We start from the raw sequence: 22,024 nt of genomic DNA, 5'->3' as shown, positions 1-22,024 counted from the left end.
TATATTATATGGAAGCAAAACGGTCACTATGTAAAACTTAGCTGGAGTTATGCATTCAGTGGAAAATCTGCAGAAGGAATGTGAAAAGTTTTGAAAGGCAAATTGTTTTAAATTCAAAAAATCATAAGATATGTTTAACATCAGGATCGAGGTCAGGAGGATATGTTTCCATAAGAATGAGATACTTGATTAAGGTAAGACAAGCAATATATAAGAAATGGTAGAGAGAAGTCCAACTACAACTTTGAAAACTGAAGTAAGCTAGACAAACAGTTAAGCATAGTGTGAGGATAAATAGAGAAAAAAATTGAAGAAATTTATGTAAAGATATTGAGCATAATAGGAAACAGTTTTATAGATACATAAGATGTGAAAGGAGTAAAGATTGTACATCTGAAAAAACTTTGTTGATTCTAAAATGTATTCACAGACATAACTGATTGTAGATTTATTTACAGAATCTTGTGCAAAACAGTTTGGCTCCACAGAGGGAGTGCCAAGTTGTCTCAGTGTCATGCAAGTAACCTCAGATACTAAAATCAAATTAGATTATATTGAAAAAGAATTAGGCAGACTTGACAAAACAAAGCACATGGAGGTGACCGTAATAATGACCTGAGAACACTTCAAGAACTTCCAGTACCGTTATATCTGTTATTTTCTAGAGCATGTAAAGATGGGGGAAGGTTGAAAATTGCATAGATTTTAAATATTTGTCTTAACTTAGAAATTTACTGGAATATCAAGCTTTCCATTAGAATGCATTTTCTTAAACGTATGAAGTCTGAGTTGCCAGAAAACCTTTAATATTATGAACAGACAAAATGTGAGGCAAAATTATGGACACTTTGCAAAGTTCTTGACCGAATGATATAGTTTAGAGCCTTGCTATAGTTCATGTCTGTATAATTTAGCTAAAGTACAATATTTAGAAAAACATACAGTATCAGATATTTTGAAGTTATAAAAAAGAACACATTACTGAGAATGAGCTGCAGTACTTGATTCTGATTTAGAAAATTTTCCGTTTAAAAACTAGCAGAAAGTTGTATGTGCATGGCTGATTTTGCCCATGATATTATGAAATCTTGGCATTTACAAATGTTTTCTAACTTGTAAAATGCATTTCCCTGCTTGTATTTACTTGTTATTTAAGTGATGGACATGATAAAGACAGACAAATGTTTTATATGCTTTTAGATGAGTTGAATAAATCGGAGTAGAAAAGTTGATGGCATTACAATCTTTGCTTTCAGGTTTGGGCTAAAACTCAGGCTCAACATGAAGAGCTTTTGAGGAAGACTGAAACCATGAATGTGCTAATAGATACCAACAAACTGCTGAGAGAAGAAAAGGAACGTTTGGAGCAGGAACTGCAGCAGAGCCAAGCCAAGGTTGGCATTCGTTAGACTGTTGTCTTTGTATGATCTGTTTAAGGACCTTGCAGGCTAATTCAGTCAGTGTTGCTTGTTTTTTTTTTTTTGTCCATGCCTGCTACATTGTATATGTATGTCTGTCTGGTCTGCAAAATAGCATTACATTCATTTAAAGGAAGCATTAGAACCCATGTCCTCCAAGGATTACTTTACCATGTAATGTTTAAACATTTTCATTGTACATTACAAAACAGCATGACACTGTCTTTCATTCCTTTGACTTTCCTCCCAAGTAGAGGGAAAATAATTAGGAGCATTATAATTTACTTTGCCAAATTTAATTTTGTTTTTTTTTTTTAAATTTATTTAACATTTGTTGACTGGGAACGTCCGTCTAGGACAGAGTCTATTTTCAGAAAAGGCCCTGGGAGAAATGCTCCAGATACATGTCTTTGGAATGTGGGAGAAAAACTGAGCACCCAGAGGAAACCCACATGAATGCAGGGAGGACATGCTGACTCTACACAGAAGGCATCCCAGCCGAGAATCAAACCTGAGAACCTCTGGCTTTGAGGCGACAGAATTAACTGCTTCACCACTGCGTCACCAGTTAAAACAAGGCAACAATCCTGTACTTTTTAGCCTGTTTCTTCAAATCATATTAAGATATATATGACAGTTATTAGAAATCAAAAACTAATCTGATCTTAGAGCTGTACCTGGATTATCTGGCACCCTGCAGTCTAAGTTTTAGGACCAAAAAGAAGCATGAGTAGCCACTGTAGTACTCTTAAAGTGTTATCCTCCTCCTTGGTAAGATCCGACCATAAAGCGATCACTTTTGAAGTCACCATCTCTCCTGAACCCCCCCCCACACACACACACACACACACACTTTTCAGGGTCAAATGAAAAAAACTTTTCCAAAGCTGACTACAGTCTCCTCAGAGCAGGTATAAGCAGCTTCACAGCCACCGTCCTTTCAGTTGGTACTAGCACTAATGTCCAAACCTACACCAAAAAACTATGAGCACCTTCATAGCTGTATAGACTTAGCAATACCTGACAGGACCAAATTATCTTCCTTAAGGAAGAGTAAACCAGTCTAGTGGACAGCAGCAATAAACAAACTCAATCATAAAAGGGAAAAAATTGCTGTCCAGGGCCAAGAAGGAACAGGTGCCAAGTTAGACGCAATTTCTCCTTTGTCTGAACAAGCAAATAAGGTCCTTGGTGAAATACTCTAAGGCTATCTTAGAGTCCAAATTGGCCACATCCACCAAGGACAATCAGAAGGCCTTCTTCACATTTGTCCCCAGTCTGAAAGGCAACACTCAAATCTGCTCTGAAATGGTGGTCAATAGCACCACATACACAAACGCCATAGATATAGCCAACCTGCTGGCAGAGGTTCAGTGAAAGCTTCACCCACCCCCTGTCCCCCCATCAGTAAACCAGGACCTCCCCAGCACCTTACCCCCCCTCCCTCATCACTAGGGAGCAGGTCCTTAATGCCCTCTCAAAGGCAAAAAATACAGTCTCCATGGTACCCGATAACATCCCTGGCTGTATCCTACATGAACTCTGGCATGAGCTCTCAGCTCCATTAGGCACCCTATTCAACCAAAGCCTGAGCACCAGCTTCATCCCAGCTGAATGGAGGACAGCCACTGTCATCCCTCTACACAAAGGTGGAGCATCCACTAACCGAGGTAATTAAAGGTCCATCAGCCTAACTAGCCTGATCTGCAAGGCCGTGGAACGCATTATCATGGACCTTTTAAACAAGGACATTGGCAACCTCCCAGTGCTTGACCCCACACAGTTTGGTTTTGTCAAAGTGAGATCATGCCTGTTAAACTTGCTCAACTTCTTCAAAACAGTCACGAAGGTCATGGACGAGGGGAAGACTGTGCACAACCCCTACCTTGACCTAGCCAAAGCCTTTAACACTATTCCCAACTCTGGCATAATAGATAAACTCTCCCAGCTAGGCATCAACCCGTATGTTACCAGATGGGTAGCTAACTGGCTCACTGATAGAACCCAATCAAAGTAGGGAAAGCCACCTCTTTTAGTAGACCCGTAATGAGCAGTGTACTTCAAGGATCGGTTTTGGGGTCTCTACTATTTGGGATATACTTTACTGAGGTACAAGCCAAAACCAGTGGTCTGTGGCTGACCAGGTCTGCAGATGACTGCAAGCTGGGCACTGTCTTAAATTTCTCCTAGTGATGTGAACATCCTCCAAGAGGGCCTTACCCAAACTAATGGTTGGTGCCGGAAGCATAGCCTCAAACTGAATGTCAAGAAATGCATCATTATCCCCTTTGGGGAAAATGTCATCCCCACTAATCACATTAATGACAACACACTAAGCATGCAGTCAGTCATGAGGAACTTGGGCACCGAGGTTTATAGCAACCTGACTTTTGACCACCACATTGTCACCGATGTTCATCGTGTTTCACTGTTGCAGTCATAACTGTAGGGTGCTCCTGCCGGCAGGCAGCCCGAGGTCGGCCAGAATCCCAAAGTCTGGGTCCGGTGTCGGCTGTACAAGCCAGTACCCTGACGTCAGTACGCTCTGGTACATAGCCCTCAGCCGACGCCATCTTCTCCAGTCTTTCTTGCCGTGCTGTGGAAAGCAGCTCACAAGTCGTTGGTTGGCGATTTTCGAACAGCGTTTTTGGTTGTTGTCGGTCCGAAGTTCTTACTTCTCTTCTCAAAGCTAAGTACCCGTTAGAATCTTTTCTTGTTCCTCCGATGTCAGAAAAAGTTAATAATTGTATTACGTGTGGGAAACAAATACCTCATAAAGATTTCCACTCTTACTGTCTACCTTGCTTAGGCCCTGACCACGACTTTTCTTGTTGTCGGTTCTGTGCCAGGTTTAATTCTCGTACTATTAAACGCAGGTACGATTGGGCTCTGAATTACTTTGGCAGACGCTTCAATTATAGAATGTCGTCGGATACTACCGGAATTCAAAAGAAGCGCAAAGACAAGGACAGGCCTCCGAGGTCCAAACAGGACTCGTTGCAGCTGGAGCCAGCGTCCGGTTCGGCTGTCGTCAGTGAGGTGCTTTTGCAGCCCCTGTTGTCCGCCACTTCTGAACCGATGGCCGATACGGACTCCCATGGGGAGCCATCAAGGCCTTCTATTTTATCTGCTGCAGGACCTTCGGACGTCGCTCCCTCGGATGGGTCCGGAACCGCTGTGCAGGTACCAGCTTCCGAGGGGGTATTCAGGCCTACTCACATCACTATTTCAAAGGCAAAGACAAAGACTCCTGTTAAGTCCAAAGCTCCTGCTCAAGCTTCTTCCGAATCTACTCCCAGGACACAGAAGCAATTGTTAAGGATGGCTGAAGATTTGCTTACTATGATTAGGGGTTCTCACCCCCCCCCCCTGAGAAAAGGCCTCGACAGGATGTTCCTATGGATTCCTCTGACCAGGCATCTATATCTTCTGTCTCTTCCTCTGATCAGGAATATTCTTTTCCTCCTTATGAGGATTCGGATGCTGAGGACTCCTTGCCCTCTGCCTCTCTGCCTGAAGATTTTTCTTTTGGGGAAACCTTACATGAGATGAGGGAACATTTTCATTGGGAAGGTCAGGATTATTCTGCTTCCAAGAAGAGGCTTAGAGAATTACTTCTTCCTCAACATAGGCCTTTGGCTATCCCTCCTGTTCTTGACATTGTGGATGATGCTTTTTCCGAGGCTAATTTGAATCCTGACTCCATGCCTCCTGCTCCTTCTAAGCCTGATAGGTTTTATAGGGTTCCTGAGTCTCATTTGTTCTTGTTTAAGAATCATTCTGCAGATCCTGAAACTATATCTCAGGGCTCTAAGGCTGCTAAAGTTGCTACTTCTAAGAATCCTATTCCCTCTGAGAAGGATTCTCGTGCCTTAGACAGGTGGGGTAAAAAGGTATATACTTCTGCTACCCTTTCTGTTAGGGCTTTAAATTGCCAGTTTCATATGGTTAAGTATCAGCAATTTCTTTTGTCTGTTTTAAAGCAAAAGCTTGCCTCCCTTCCTGCATGTGCAGAAGATAAGGAACTACAGGATGTTTTGCATGCAACTGAACAACTGAACAAACATTGCTTGCATTGTGGTTTTGATGCTTTGGATGCTTCTTGCAGGGCCGCAGCCTCTGGTACTGTTATCTGGAGACATGCTTGGCTTCGTGAGCAAAGTTTACCTGAACAGGTTAAGGCTAAATTATTAGATGCCCCTGTTCAGCATGATGTTCTTTTTGGATCTAAGGCTGAGGAGGTTATTAAAAAGATGGAAGAAAAGGCAAAATCTATGCAAACTGTGAAAGATTTCTTGCAAGTTCAGCCTCCTAGATTTTCCAGGAATTGGCCCTCCAAAAATTGGTCCTTTCCCACGTCTGATGGGCCTCAAAGGGGAAGATATAGACGCTCCAGAGGTCGTGGCCAAGCTCAGGCCTCCTACAGATCGAGACAATGGACTGCTTCTTCACCTAGAAGGGGAGAAGACAGATCCCAATCTCAAAGGAAGCAAACTCAATGACTCTCTCGGTTGGGCTACAGGACCTCTTTACCTGGATGCCCCTCTCGGAGGAAAACGATCTTTTTTACAGAAATTGGACTCGTATTACCCAGGACAAATGGGTATTGGACGTGATTTTAAAAGGCTACAAATTCCACTTTCATACCTTGCCAAGGGCTTTCGGTTGGCCAGATCTGCCAAAACATCAATGGTCAGAGGCCTTAAATCAAGTGGATGCTCTTCTGGCAATGAGAGCCATAGAGCCTGTTCCACTCTCAGAGATGGGAAAAGGTTTTTATTCAAGACTGTTTCTGGTTCCAAGAAAGCAAAGCTCATGGAGACCTATTCTGGACCTTTCTGTGTTAAACACCTTTTTGGAAATTCCAAAATTCAAGATGCTTACTCTGCAGCAGCTGATTCCAATGCTCTCTCAGGACACTTGGATGGTGACATTGGATCTAAAGGAAGCTTATTTACACATTCCCATCAGGCAGGAACGCAGGAAATTCCTCAGGTTCAAGGCAGGTTCGAGACACTTTCAATTCTCTGTACTGCCCTTTGGTTTATCTACTGCCCAGAGTCTTTACCAAGTGCCTGGCACCAGTAGTGGCTTATTGCAGACTCCAGGGGATTCAGATTTACCCCTATTTGGACGACTGCCTTATTCAGGCAGACAGCAAGGATCTTTTACTTCAACATCTGGATTTTGTTCAACGTCTTCTCCTCCTACTGGGATTTTCAGTGAACACAAGAAAGTCACATTTGATCCCTTCTCAACAAATGGTATTTCTGGGAGCCCTCTTAAATACAACATTACAAAGGGCCTTCCTCACTACAGAAAAACAATTACAGCTGGCTTCAATTTTCAAGACTTTGGCAACTCTACCTCAGCTCACTGCAAGGAAATTCCTGCAGGCACTGGGCTACATGGCTTCCTGCATTCTGATTCCAAATGCAAGGCTTCATATGAGAAAGCTTCAATGGTATCTGAAAAGTGTATGGTCGCAGCATTACCACGATCTGGACACTCTGATTCCTCTGCTCCCCTGCCTCCAGAAGGAGTTCCTTTGGTGGTCCAGGGTGTGTGCGTTAAACGAAGGAAAGCCTTTCGGTCTTCCTCAACCTTCTCAAATCATGACCACGGACGCCTCGGATTATGCTTGGGGAGCACATTTTCTAGGCAATTGCCAGCAGGGAACCTGGACAAAGGATCATCTTCACTGGCACATCAATCTGAAGGAAATGTTGGCAGTTCAAAATGCTCTTCTAGCCTTCAAGAACCTTTTGCATCCAGGACCTCTTTTGATTCGCACAGACAACACCACAGTCATGTGGTACATAAACAAGCAGGGGGGTTCTCATTCGTACCCCCTTTGCAGACTAGCTATGGCTTTATGGGACACAGCTCTAAATCTGAATCTACATCTCCAGGTCCAATTCATACCAGGAGAACAGAATCTCTTAGCAGACCGCCTGAGCAGGAACATTTTAGATCCTCACGAATGGATGCTAGACACCAACTTATTCAACAGGATTACTGCAGTTTGGGGATGCCCCCAGATAGATCTGTTTGCATCCCATCTCAATCATCAGCTGCCTCTCTTTTGCACCAGGTCATTCCACAAAACAGCCTGGAAAGTGGATGCCCTGTCCTTCAGCTGGAGAAACCTTTCGGGATATGCCTTCCCTCCTCTTCCTCTTCTTCCTCGGATTTTACTGAAGATAAAACAGGACAAACCCAAGTTCCTCATCTTAATTGCTCCAAATTGGCCTCGACAGTTTTGGTATCCAACTTTAAAGCACCTGTTCTTGGAGCCTCCTTGGATTCTCCCTCTGAACCCTTCTCTTCTGTCCCAGCATCAGGGTCAGTTGCTACATTCCAATCTCAAGACCCTTTGTCTGGCAGCTTGGCTCTTCAAAGGAATTTGATCTCTTCTAGTCTTCCCAAACAAGTTTTGGATGTTCTTTTGGAAGCTAGACGACCTAGCACTAGGAAATCCTATGCCTCTAAATGGAAGAGATTTTGCATTTGGATGCAGGACCGAGGCTTGGACTCTCTGGTACCTGATCTCTCTTCTATTTTGCTTTACCTTTTGGATCTTTTGTCTAATGGACTTTCCTTTTCTTCCATTAAGATTCATGCTTCTGCTATTTCTGCTCATTTCAATACTGATCCCCCTGTTTTTTCTCATCCTTTGGTGAGACAATTCTTGAGAGGGGCTAAGAATTTAAGGCCTCCCAGAACTCCTCCTGTTCCTGCTTGGGATCTTAATTATGTTTTAGAAAAACTTACTTTGCCTCCTTTTGAGCCTGCTGCATCTTCAGATATTAAGTTTTTATCTTGGAAGACAGTTCTTTTGTTAGCTTTGACTTCTGCCAGAAGGGTCTCAGAGTTGCAAGCTCTCATGGCTGTGGAACCATACCTTATTTTCCACCAGGACAGAGTATCCTTGAGGACCAATCCTACTTTCATGCCTAAGGTGATTTCGAAAGTGGCTTTAAATCAAACAATTCACCTTCCTACCTTCTTTCCTAATCCTCAGAATAAAGGGGAAAGGATTTTGCATTCCTTGGACGTGCACAGACAGTTACGATTTTATTTGGACAAGACTAAAGAGTTCAGAAAATCTAACCAATTGTTTGTTTCTTTGGTCTCCAGTTCTCTTGGAAAGGCTATTTCCAAACAAACTATTTCCAAATGGATTTCTTATGGAATAAGATTTTGTTACACTCATCATGGGAAACTATTTCCAGGTACTGTGAGAAGTCATTCTACTAGAGCAGCTGCTACTTCTACAGCTTTTCTCAGGGGAGTTCCTACCAAGGATATCTTGGAAGCTGCCACTTGGAGTTCTGTGCATACTTTTTCCAAGCACTACAATCTCCCTTTGTATTCTAAGACCAGGGCAGGCTTTGCCTCTGCTGTTTTGCAGGGTCTTCTTGCTGCCCCTTCTGTCTAAACCTCCCCCCTTTTTTCACTGCTTTGGGATTCCACCCTACAGTTATGACTGCAACAGTGAAACACGAACATAGTACAGTTGTGTACACCTACCATAAATGTAGATGTTCGAGTGTCTTCACTGTTGCAGTCGGTGTTTCCCTCCCTCCTATCCCCTCTTTTTCTCTTTTTTGTGGTGTATTTGTGTTTCCTAGTGGGATTTATTTATGATTTATTAGGGACTTCTGACATCTAGGGCAAGAAAGGCTGGAGAAGATGGCGTCGGATGAGGGCTATGTACCAGAGCGTACTGACGTCAGGATACTGGCTTGTACAGCCGGCGCCGGACCCAGACTTTGGGATTCTGGCCGACCTCGGGCTGCCTGCCGGCAGGAGCACCCTACAGTTATGACTGCAACAGTGAAGACACTCGAACATCTACATTTATGGTAGGTGTACACAACTGTACTTTGTATGGAAGGCTTTCTACATGGCCCACCTCATAAATAAAGGTATTTCATCCAGGAACAAGGTGGTCATAACATCCATGTTACTTCTCCCTTATCAGACCCATTATCGACTACAGTGCCCCCTTTGACATGTACGTTGCCAAGCACATGCAGCAGTTGGGGAGACCACAGAGGCTCCAGACCAGGAAATGCTGTGGTCTCAAACACCTATCCTATACAGATAGGCTAAAAGCACTGTCCCTCTACTTGGTCTCATACAGACTGCTCAGAGGTGACCTGTGTCTGGCATACAAGGCCATTTCAGACCCAGCCTTGATGGAGTTGCTGCATATCCATAAGACGAACTCCACTCAAGCAACCTGTACGCAAGGCCTTAACCTTGTCTGCGACATTAGTAGAAGTTGTTGGTAGGATAGATTTGTGTCCCAAAGACTCCCCCATCTGTGGAATAGACTCCCTCTCTATGTCAATCAGAAAGCACCTCCCTAGGCCTCTTTAAGAGGAAGAGGAACCTGGACGACTGGGTGAGAAATGGAAAATACACCCCGGGATGCCACAGGTGCTGATTTTGAGGGAACATTGGAAACATTCTTGGCTAGGCTTATAAGGGCCCTCCGGGCCAATAGCCTAGTATCATCCTATGAACCTAAGCCTTCTCAAGGGAGGGGAAAATGTCTTGCAAATACCTACATACTCAGTCTAAACTCAGTTGCATTTGTGGAAAGTGCCTTGCTCCTGTTGTGGTAATCTTTCTAATCCCATTGTGTCACAAATCTTGCCAGTGTTGCTAACGCATTAAGCTACAAACATGAATACAGTCGTTGTCTTCTTTCGGCTTTTCCCGGTTAGGGGTTGCCACAGTGGATCACCTGTCTGCTCATGATTGGCAGTGGAGTTTTACGGTGTCGAGTTGCCAGCCCGTCGCCCAACCTTCCACAGAAGGCGCACACACGCACGCACTCACACCTAGGGCCAATCTTTAGTGTGTCCAATCCACCTACAGCATGTCTTTGGGATGTGGGAGGAAACCGGAGCACCCGGAGGAAACCCACGCGACCACAGGGAGGACATGCAGACTCCACTTAGAAGGCACCCCAGCCGAGGATCGAACCGGAGAACCTCTTGCTGTGAGATGGCAGCACTAACCACACAAACATGAATGCAGTATTGGTATTAATTTAAGAAGTTGCTGTGTTACCCAATTTTTTAAATGAATACCAGTATTGCAGTCACTTCCTGCTGGCAGTTGCCGCAAATGTCCCCCAACAGCTTGAACCTGTGGTAGCTGATCCCTTGTGTGTCCTAGATGGAGATCAGTATGGTTATTCTTATTTGTATTGATGCAGGCTAGCATGAAATTATTCTTTGATTATCCACCAGCAGATAATAATGTCCCAGGAAGTTATCTGTTAGTTTCTGACTGGGACTGGCTCTTTCTAAAAGTGCTTACTGACAGCAATAAGGGAATACTCTTTGAAGATCTTTGTCAGTACTGCTCAGTTTTTTAGCTCACAAAATCTGGACAAAGCCAAAAATAGTAAGACACAAAATCATGGACAGTTTTAAATACTGCTGTTATAAACTTAGTAGTGTAACATGCACTTTCTGGAGAATGTGAAGTGTGAAATGTCTGTCATTATTTAGTGACCTCAGCTCTCAGTGATTTGTCATAAAACCACAAAGTCTGAGGACCAGACTAAAGAGATGAACTGATCTCTTGAAAATTGAAGGGTGTATGGCTTTGTCCATTTTCTTTGATTTTGTCCCGCGTTCTCTGTCAGAGTTATAATGGGAGTCTTCATTTTTTTTTCAAGACGTACCTGGTGTATCAGCAGTGAAGAAAGTATTTCAAGGTATTCTAGAAATGCTGATGTGGCTGTAAAATGGTAAATCTAAGAATGTGGGAATTTTTATTGCTTTTGTCTGCAGACATTGCTGTTGCAGCATAATTCAGAGATTCATCTAATTGTTTCTAGGCTAGCAACCCAGGGGACGTTTCTAAGCCTAGCCAAGTTTTCCTGAAAGAATAACCATCTCCCATATCCAAATAAGACATTGAGGAGCAGGCACTTATAAGCTACCTCTCTCCATAAGGGACATGGGTGCCTGGCCCAGGGTAAATTTCCCATTCCTCATCCACTGTTCCAGGTTGCGCTTAAACTGATTAATAGACAAATTCAGCTTTACATAGATGAAAAGTCTGTCCCACTGGAGGGGGAGTCTCTTGGACACGCATCTTTCTCTCCAGCATGTTCTGTTTAATTTGCAGAAAAAATTCAGGACCTTAGACCTTGTATTTCTGGTACTGTTTGACTTACAAATATGCAGGTGATTCATACTTGTGCGATTTGTGGATGCCTTGTAAGCCAGGCATAGATCACCCCTCAGCAATCTATAGGAGACTGACTAGAGAGAAAGGGCTTTAAGGCAGCCTGCATAAGGCAGATTGTTGCACTCTGTATTCTTTTTGTAAGGAACCTCTGAGGTAGCTCTAGTTGCTGCATATACCTGGCCAGGTATATACTGAAGGGAGCATTGTAGTCTTGATTGGTCTGATAAGGGCAGAGTACGGTTGGATAATGACCTGTTTGGACCTAGATGCCATGCCCTTACTTATAAGTTGTACAGCATAAAATGATTTCCTCACCACTGTGGCAACATGAATTCAGAAAAAAAGTGTGCACCTGCAAAGACATTAGAGTTGCAATAAGGCATTTATCTAAGGTAGGAAGAAAAGATGTACTGCAAGTTATCATTGGGTCCTTTAAGGGACATGTTTCTGAAAAGAGCCGAGGTGGTCATCTGGTAAGAGTATTGTGTCCTCACTAAGTTGGAGTCACGTTCCACCTCACCACTCTCCCACTGATGGCCATTGTATACTTTGATTTTCATGGTGCCCTGACCCTTCTCAATTCCTTTCCCTTCCAGGATAAAGATTCTAGTCCCACACACAGTACTGTCGTTTAACTGGTAAATCAGTCTGTCTGGATATTTAGTGTTGGGTTCTTGTTGGGTTGTTTCAGATCTTTGAACTCTGATTTTATCTCCTTCATGTCTTTCTGGGTTAATAAACAATGGTCATCATTTCTTCAGTCACATCTTTGACTTCCAAACTGTAAGCACTGTTGTTGAAAAGCTTTATAAAATCTGTGGTTTTCCCCTAATTGGTGATGCATTCATCTGTTTCAGTCTCCTGAAAGACTGTTAAACATGTTAAGGAGTATAGTTGCTTTACTGAGGCAGTTCCTTTTTTTGGTCCAGTGAACTGGTGTTAGAGATGGACACTTGAGCAGCTTAATTATCTCTTCTCATAAGGCCATTTTGGTTGGAGTTTCCAACTTCTGCAGAAATGTGAAATGTATCATTCCCAAAACAAAATAAAAAATTTTATCTGTTTAGATATCATGTAGAGCTACATAGGTTTTATAGAAACATATGGACAGTGGAGTACAGTAGAATATTTTTGTAGTACTTCATATGTTTTGCCAAAATCACACACTGCCCATTTGTTACTGTCAGTAAAGTAAGGTTTGTAACAAGCCTGGAGGATCCATAAAAGGGTTCCAGTTTTGTCTCTCTGCAGCATTCTTTTACAACTACTTTGTTCTCTCATGATGAGGCATTTGGAGTTTACATCTGAGATGTTTCTTTTTATGATCTTTGCAAAAAGAAATGCTTAGACTTTGGACTTTATAAAAACCAGAGGTCACTTAAGCATTCTGTACAACAGATGCGTTTGTGACCCCTGTCACCCTTGCCTAACAGAGCAGTCTTCCATTTTTTTGGTTCACTGCACCTTTACTTTCTTTGAGTCAAGTGATTTGGACTAATTTCTCTTACATTTTTTTTAAACTGTTCCTGTGACCGTCATGATGTTCTTTGTGTTTCACTGTTGCGGTCATTACATTTGGGTAATCTGCTGGCAGGTTGCCCTCAGTCGGCCTGAATTCCAAAGTCTTGGGCCCTGCGTCTGTTGCGGTCTTCTCTTCCATGACGTCAGGACGTCGGGGGTATAAAACATGCAACCGACGCCATTTTCTTTAGTCTCTCTTGCCTTGCGATGCCTGAAGCAGAAGCATTTCGCAAGTACCGGTCGGCCGACTACTGAAATATTCAAGTTTGAGTTTCAGAACTCAAGTCTTCACTAAAGCCAAGTACCCCGTTGGGGAAACTTTTTTTCTTGCTTTTTACCAATGTCAGAAAAAGTTAATAATTGTATTACTTGTGGGAAGCAAATAACTCATAAGGATTTCCATTTATACTGTATTCCTTGCCTAGGCCCTGATCACAGCGTGCCTGGCTGTCGGTTTTGTGCTAGATTTAACCAACGCACTATTAAGCGTCCATGTATTTTTGCATCAAAGTATTTTGGAAACAGATTTAACTACCCAGGAACGTCGTCGGATAGCAATCAGACTACCGGAGTACATAAAAAATGCAAAGAAAAGGACAGAGAAAGGCAGTCGAGATCCAAAACCGACTAAGCTTCTAAGCCAGTCGCCGGTACTCAGTAAGGCGCTTTCGCAGCCCCTGATACCCACTACCTTCGAGTCGCAGGCCTCTACCGACCCATGTGGAGTCCGGAATGCTGCAAGATATTCAAGGTATTGGACCAACGGATGTATCTCCCTCAGATGGGTCCGGAGACGCTGAGCAGGCACCGACTTCTGAGGTTGTATTCAGACCTCAACATTTGTATATCAAACAGACGGCAGCTGCAAAATCAGACAACAGCAACTTCTAAAACTAAAAAAACGACACATGAGCCATGTGCATAGGCCTCTATGCCTAAAAAACAGATGATCAAAATGGCTGAAGACCTTATTACCTTGATCAGGGGTGTACCCATCCCCCTCCAGATAAGAGGCGTAGGCAAGACACTGATTATGAATCTTCAGATCAGGTTTCTATTTCTTCTGATTCCTCTTCCGATCAGGAATTATCTTTACCTCCCTATGAGGATTCTGATGCTGAGGAGTCTATTCCATCTGCATCTCCTCCTGAGGATTATTCCTTTCGATAAACCTTGCATATTTTGAGCTAGCATTTTCACTGGGAGTCAAGACTTCTCAGAATCAAAAAAGAGGCTCAGGGATTTCATTCTTCTCCCTCAACACAAGCCTTTGGCCATTCCCCCTGTTTTAGACATTGTGGATAGTGTGTTTTTGGAGTCAAGCTTGACCCCCTGACTCCTTACCTCTTGCTCCTAGTAAGCCTGATGGATATTACAGGGTCCCTGACTCGCATACATTTTTATTTAGAAGCCCTGCTGCTGATCCTGAAACTGTTTTACAGGGTCCAAAGTGAGTTAAGGCCTCAACAGCAAAAAATTCTACCCCCTCTGACAGAGATTCAAGAGCACTGGACAGATGGGGAAAGAACGTTTATACATCTGCAACCTTGGCAATCAGGGCCTTAAACTGTTAATTTCATATGCTTAAGTACCAACAACATGTTATGGGATTTCTGAAACAGAAAATGATAATTTCAGAATGTGCAGAAAATAAAGAATTGCAGGAATTATTGCATGCAGCTCAACAAGTTGGAAAGCATACTTTACAATGTGGTTTTGATTCTTTAGAGGCCTCCTGCAGGGCCGCAGTTACTGGATCTGTGATTAGGAGGCATGCCTGGTTAAAGGAGCAAAATTTGCCTGATCATGTTAAAGCTAAATTGCTAGATGCACCTTTACAGCATGATTCTGTTTGGTATTAAGACAGAAGAGGTTTTAAAGAAAATGGAAGACAAACCTAAGTCTATGCAAATTGTTAAAGACTTCTTACAAGTGCCGCCACCAAGATTCAGTAGACACTGGCTTACAAAAAACTGGTATTTTCCTGTGTCAGACAGAGCTCAAAGGGGGCAAATCCAAACGCCCTAAGGGTTCCAGATACCAGGCGCAAGACACTTAGAGGTCAAAGCAATGGGGCGCATCCACCTCCATATCTGGAGGAGATAAAGCGCAAACCTACAGAAAGCAATCCCAATGACTTCCCTTTGCCTACACCAAACACTTATCTTTTGGCAGCACCCATAGGGGGTAAATTAGCACTTTTTGCTCAAAATTGGCAGTTAGTAACCCAGGACAAGTGGGTATTAAACATTGTATCACAGGGATACAGATTCCATTTCCACACTCTGCCAATGGCAAATGGTTGGCCAGATCTGCCAAAAAGTCAATGGGCAGAGGCACAGAAACAGGTTACATCCCTCATGGATATGGAGGCCATTCAGACAGTACCAGAACAGGAAAAAGGACAAGGTTTTTACTCGACTGTTCTTGGTACCCAGAAAGGACAAGGCCTGGCGTCCAATACTGGATTTATTGATTTTTAACACATACCTGGACATTCCAAAATTCAAAATGCTGACTTTGCAGCAGCTTCTGCCCATGCTGGGGCAAGAATGCCTGGCTGGTGACTTCAGACCTAAAAGAGGCATACCTGCATATCTCAATAAGACAGTTGTGCAGAAGATACCTCAAATTCAAGGCTGGCTTAATGCATTACCAATTCTCTGCACTGCCCTTTGGCTTCTCTACTGTGCCCAGGGTCTTTACAAAGTGCCTGGCACCAGTAATTGCATTTTGCAGACAAAAAAGTATACAAATATATCCTTACTTAGATGACTGTCTCATTCAAGCAGAGAACAAGGATACTTTTCTTCGACACATGACGTTTGTGAAAAGGCTTCTAACATGCCTAGGGTACACAATAAACGAAAAGAAATCACAACTGGTACCCTGTCAAAAGATAACATTCCTGGGTGCAAGCTTGAATACAACTGCCCAGATGGCTTACCTCATGCCAGACAAAGTCAGCTGACTACTTACTTTCAAATTGATCACAACAAAAACCCAGTCTTCTGCAAGACGAATTCTGCAGGCTCTTGGCTTCATAGCATCCTGCATCCTACTAATTCCATATGCAAGACTGCATATGAGGAAACTTCAGTGGTACCTAAAAAGTTCATGGAGTCAACATACACACAGTCTGGAAACAATGATTCCTCTCATTCCCTGCTTGCAACAGGAGTTTCTATGGTGGGCAAAGGCCTGTCACCAAAACGTGGGACGGCCCTTCACTCTACTCCCTGCCAGCCAAACCTTAACAGACGCATGAGATTATACCTGGGGGACCCACATGGCAGGAAGATGCATACAGGGCATATGGGCACCAAAACAAATACATCTACATATCAACCAGAAAGAGATGCCAGCTGTTCAAAATGCCCTAACAGCCTTCAAGGACTTGCTTCATCCAGGACAACTACTGATGAAGATGGACAACACCACAGTCATGTGGTATATAAACAAGCAAGGGGGCACACACTCATACCCCCTTTGCAGATTAGCCATGGCACTGTGGGACACACCTTTGACCTACCAAATACATCTTCAAGCTCAATTCCTACCAGGAAAACAAAACACTCTGGCGGACGATTTAAGCAAAAACCTTATGGATCCTCACAAGTGGAAACTAAATCCACAAGTCTTCAGCATGATAACAGAGAAATGGTGGAGCCCAGACATAGACCTATTTGCCTCTCCTCAAAATTATCAATTGAAAAGATTCTGCACAAGGACTTATCACAGTCAAGCATGGAAAGTGGACGCCCTATCCTTCAGTTGGAAAAACCTATCAGTTTACACCTTTCCTCCTCTGACTCTTCTACCAAAGGTCCTCCTAAAAGTCAGACGAGAGAAGCCAAAGATGATACTTATTGCCCCAGACTTGCCTCGCCAATACTGGTACCCAATCCTAAGGAACTTGTCTCAATACCCAGCTTGGACCTTGCCTTAAAGACCACAACTACTGTCCCAGCAAAACAATCTGATCCTGCACAATCAGCTACAGACTCTGAACCTGGCAGCTTGGCTAATCATGTAATCATACAAACTACACCTCTCAGTAAAGCTGTGATGGATGTCATTTTGGAAGCCAGAAGGCCTAGTACTAGAAAATCTTATGCTGACAAATGGAAGAGATTCTGTGCTTGGAATCAAGCACAAGGAACTGATACAGCAGAACCACATATTCCTCAGATATTAAAATACTTAACTGAGATGCTTGACAAAGGCCTATCTTTCTCATCAATTAAAATCCATGCATCTGCCATTTTGGCTCATTACAATATAGAGCCACCAATCTTTTCTCATCCATTACTAAAGCAGTATCTTAGAGCAGCCAAAAATTTAAGGCCTCCTAGAAGATCACCATTACTTGCATGGGACCTCAATTATGTGTTGGAAAAGCTTACCCTGCTTCCATTTGAACCAGCTGCTACCACTGATATATAGTTCTTATCATGGAAGACAGCTCTGCTACTAGCAATTACTTCAGCAAGGAGAGTTTCAGAGCTACAGGCCCTCATGGCTATAGAGCCTTTTATCATATTTTACCCAGACAGGGTGTCTCTGACAAATCCTACTTTTATGCCTAAGGTGATTTCCAGTGTGGCTCTTAACCAAACAATTCATCTGCCAACTTTTTATCCAAATGCGCAGAACAAAGGGGAGAGAATTATGCATTATTTGGATGTACACAGACAGCTAAGAATCTACTTGAGCAGGACTAAAGCTCTAAGAAAAACTGAGCAATTACTAGTGTCATATGCTGCAGGATCAGAAGGAAAGGCTATTTCGAAGCAGACAGTTTCAAAGTGGATAAGCCACTATGTCCGTTTCTGCTACCTTATACCATGGTAAACCTGTGCTCCAGGGCATTAGGTCTCATTCCACCAGAGCTGCAGCTACTTCAGCAGTCTTTCTCAGAGTACCAACCAAGGACATTCTAGAGGCTTTTACTTGGAGTTCTGTTCACACCTTTACAAAGCATTACCATTTGCCTCTCTACTCGAAGTCCAGGGCAGGCTTTGCCACTGCAGTGCTGCAGGGCCTTATAGCCGCACCTAATGTTGTTTAGCTCCAGCCTCCCAACCATAGCTTTGGGATTCTACCCAAATGTAATGACTGCAACAGTGAAACACGAAAAACATAGTACAGTTGTGTACACTTAAATGTAGATGGTCGAGTGTATTCACTGTTGCAGTCCAGGTTGCCCTCCCGCCATCCCCCTGACACTCTACACTTTCCTTCTCGATCTTCTACAACCTATGTGGTGTATTTTCTTGTAGATGAAGGTAAAGTTTATATTGATGCATGTATATAATATTGCTACCTTTTTGGGGGCACCTGACATCGGGGGCAAGAAAAACTAAAGAAAATGGCGTTGGCTGCATGTTTTATACCCAGGACCCAAGACTTTGGAATTCAGGCCGACTGAGGGCAACCTGCCAGCAGACTACCCAAATGTAATGACTGCAACAGTGAATACATTCTACACTCTAACATCTACATTTATGGTAAATGTGCACAACTGTACTTTTAAACCCTCCCCTCCCCCAAGCAACTCTATTGATTCGCAAGTTCCCCTGGGTGAGAAGCCTAAGCTTATTTGCCTCCTGGCGTGAGAGTTGCAGACTAGGATTAGTATCAACATATATAAGGAAAATTGCCATTTTCTGTGCAAGGCTGTACCACCTCTGTGAAAACTGGACAGTGTCCTTGGTGTTGACAAAGCAGCAGGTTTTGGTGATTCACAGTCACGCCTCTGAATGATGTGATCAGTTGCTCCTCTCCCCTGCAAACAGAAATTATCATGTGATCCTTTCTCCACTGTGGTTTCTACCACAGTTTGCCACTGTTTCCAAAAAAGAGGGACTGCCAGCCAAGGAACCAGTCTGCTTAATAGTTTATTAAGAACAAATGCACATGAAACGGTTTTCATTTGGTTTGGTAAAATAACCAGAACTACTTCAGATAAAACCAACTCCTCCGTCACTGGTATTTAAACTCACTTCAACTCATCATGTGACAAAAATTAGCATGCATAATTACCTCCCTTTTTAAAAACAGTAACCCTCTTATATACATTAGAGCATCTTAGCAACACAAATTATGACGTGAAAATAAGATAATATAAAAATAAATACCATTTAACTAATGGATCTTATAAAATATAAAAAATGTAAAAATATAAAATTATATTTAGTGTTAATTTTTCATCTAATTAAATTCCTTAATTTTAAATAACATAAAATGGAGCATGTCTCGTTCAAATCTGGGTGTTGGCAAGCATTGTCTCAGCTGCCATAATAATTCCAGCTTTTCTAATAAAAGTGAACTAGGGCCACCTCTAAAATTTGATATAACTTGGTCAATGATTCTGAATTTAAACTTGTGTGGGAAAACCAATTACATGTCTAGCCAAAGCATTTTCTGACTTCCTCTATTAATACTGTAAATGTGCTCATACGCACGTTCTCTAAGTTTGCGGTCGTTTTTTCTGACATAGAAGGCTGTACAACATTGCAATTGGGCTAAATAAACTGTCATTCTTGAGTTACAATTAAATTTTTCCTTTGTACGATGCGATCTATTTTTGATGTTGAACGTTTGACCTATTTGCATATGTTTACAAAAGTTGCACATCTCACACTTGTACATTCCCGGGTTCCTGACCATCCTAAATCTACTGGTTTCTAGTAGGTTTATCATATTGCATCCTGTTTAAAAGTATTGAGTCTGTAGGAAAAGTAACTACTCTAACTCATTCTTGCACTGTACTAGCTCGAACCCACACCACCAGAAGAGGTCCGTAATTAAGGGTCAGTCAGTTTGAGCAGCAAGAATGATTACACTAGAAGAAGAATTTATGGAAGAATGTGAAACTTTGAGACAGATGTTTCTGAGAGGGGGTTACCCAGACTCATTATTACAATTGGTCACTAAAGTTCAAGTTAAGAGAAGTGGGAAGTTTTATGAACCAATTCTGAATAGAGAGGGTACACGAGAGAGGGTGATAGAACTGAGTGACCAAAGTAGGAAAGAACATAACACGAGTCAATGGAGTTCCGACAGTATTAACACGAAGTTTACATTAAGCTTCACTACTTCTTATGGTATAGAGCACTAGAGGTGAAAAAAATACTATTTAAAAATTGGAACTTGAGTGACCGGGACATTATGAATAAAGTAGGTGAATCCCCTTTAGTTATTTTTTAGAAGAAGACGCATGAAAAACCTATTAGAAACAAGTAGATCTAGGATGGTCAGGAACATGGGAATGTACAAGTGTGAGATGTGCTTAAGTACATCTCTACAGGTAAGTATTTATTTGTCTTTGTTTACCGGGAAAGTCCGAATGGGTAATAGCCATTTTCACTGGAGGCCTAGGGAGAAAAGCTCTATTTGCTTACATTGCATTATACCAAGTTCCAGTCAAACACAGTAGTTACATTTCTATTTACATTTATACACAAACAGTAGTTTCAGTTATACATTTTAAGTTTATACAGAGGTGGAAGTTATAAAAGAGAATGCAAACATGCCACTTAGTGGATTGTACAGGCATCAGTTATGTATAAAAATTGATGTTATGTAGTCCTATCTCGCCTCCATTATTACGTGTGGGTTCAGAGCCGATCCTCGAATCCGACTCGGCCACTTTTAGAAAGCCTGAAAACTTCTGATTGGCTTGTGGCTAGGAGGTATCCCATGGTGCATGAGCACACTCCCCAGATCTCGTTTGCAGCGTCTTCAGTTGGAAGCTTTCTTGGTTGGCCATGGCTAAGTGATACCTTTTTTTTAACTATTACTTCCTTTTCAGGAATTTATTGAGTTTTCTATTATTGCTTATTACGGTCTGTCATTTTTTGTGACTTCTGATTTGTGACTTCAACCGGATTTGACTTGGTTATTGTATATTGTATTTTCTGGGCCTATTGCTTGTTCACGTGTGGTATCCCTTGAGTGTGTGTGTTTTTGTTTTTTGGCTAGACTGTTTAAGTTAGAGGTTCTAGTTTCGTCCCTATTTTGTTCTTCACACTAGGTCCGTTTAAGTTAGAGGACCTTGCTCTCCCCCCCTTTTTCTTAGTGTGAGATAGGGCTAGATCTGTTTAAGTTAGAGGATCTAGTTCCTCTCTTGTTGTGCGAGTGTGTTGGCCTTCCTTTGCTGTCAATATGCCTAAGGAATCTAAGGAACAAACCATCAGGCTTTAAGAAGTGCATTAAGTGTTCACAAAAAATGTCCATCACTGATGGACATAGCGTTTGTGTATATTGCTTAGGGGCCATACATCTGCAAGAAACCTGCCTTTTCTGCCATTCTTTTAGCCCTAGAGTGCTCCAGTAACAGAAGAATAAACTTATTTTAAAAGGTCTGTTGAAACCTTCCTTCGAAGAAGACCTAGCCAGTTGTTCTTCCTCTCCTAAGTCGCAGTCTTCTATGAAGGATAAGGGTGTGTCGGCCCAAGTGAGCTCGGACCCTACATCGTTCTCTGAGCCGATCCTTCCGGAGCTGTCGGCACCTCCGATTTCTTCAGAACCGAGGCGTCTTTCAGAGCTGAAGGAAACTGTCCGTGAAGATGAGCAGCATGCTGGATAGCTCATCTGCCCCACGTAGAAACACCGATGCTATACTCCCAAAAGCGCCGACTACAGTCTCAGAATCTTCTCTTCCCCCGGATGGCAGAGACCCACAGCCTCAGGATCCCCAATTGGGTGGCCCCCAATCTTCTGAGGCCTCCCCAGAGAACCCCGCTGAGGAGCCCCTCGGAAGAGATCATGTAAGAGGAAGCATGTAGACTCCCCTGATGAGTCTCTCGCATCTGACACTGACCTCGATGAGTCTGAGGGATCCCCTAAGTCATCCTCTG

General features: G+C 42.7%; 1 protein-coding gene across 1 annotated transcript in view; it reads left to right on the top strand.

Moving 5' to 3' along the window:
* Window positions 1-22,024, top strand: part of TPR (translocated promoter region, nuclear basket protein) — a gene marked incomplete in the record, with an annotated part of 1,837,142 nt that overhangs the window by 786,861 nt on the left and 1,028,257 nt on the right. Inside the window, 1 exon segment of the mRNA XM_044085316.1 lies at window positions 1,257-1,394. Within this exon segment, the coding sequence (XP_043941251.1) occupies window positions 1,257-1,394 (138 nt within the window).

Source organism: Protopterus annectens, chromosome 10.part0, assembly GCF_019279795.1.
Source record: "Protopterus annectens isolate FY-2018-M chromosome 10.part0, PAN1.0, whole genome shotgun sequence".
Taxonomy (NCBI): Eukaryota; Metazoa; Chordata; order Ceratodontiformes; family Protopteridae; genus Protopterus; species Protopterus annectens.
Note: the sequence above shows the minus strand (reverse complement) of the source record. Positions and strands in the feature narration are given on the sequence as shown.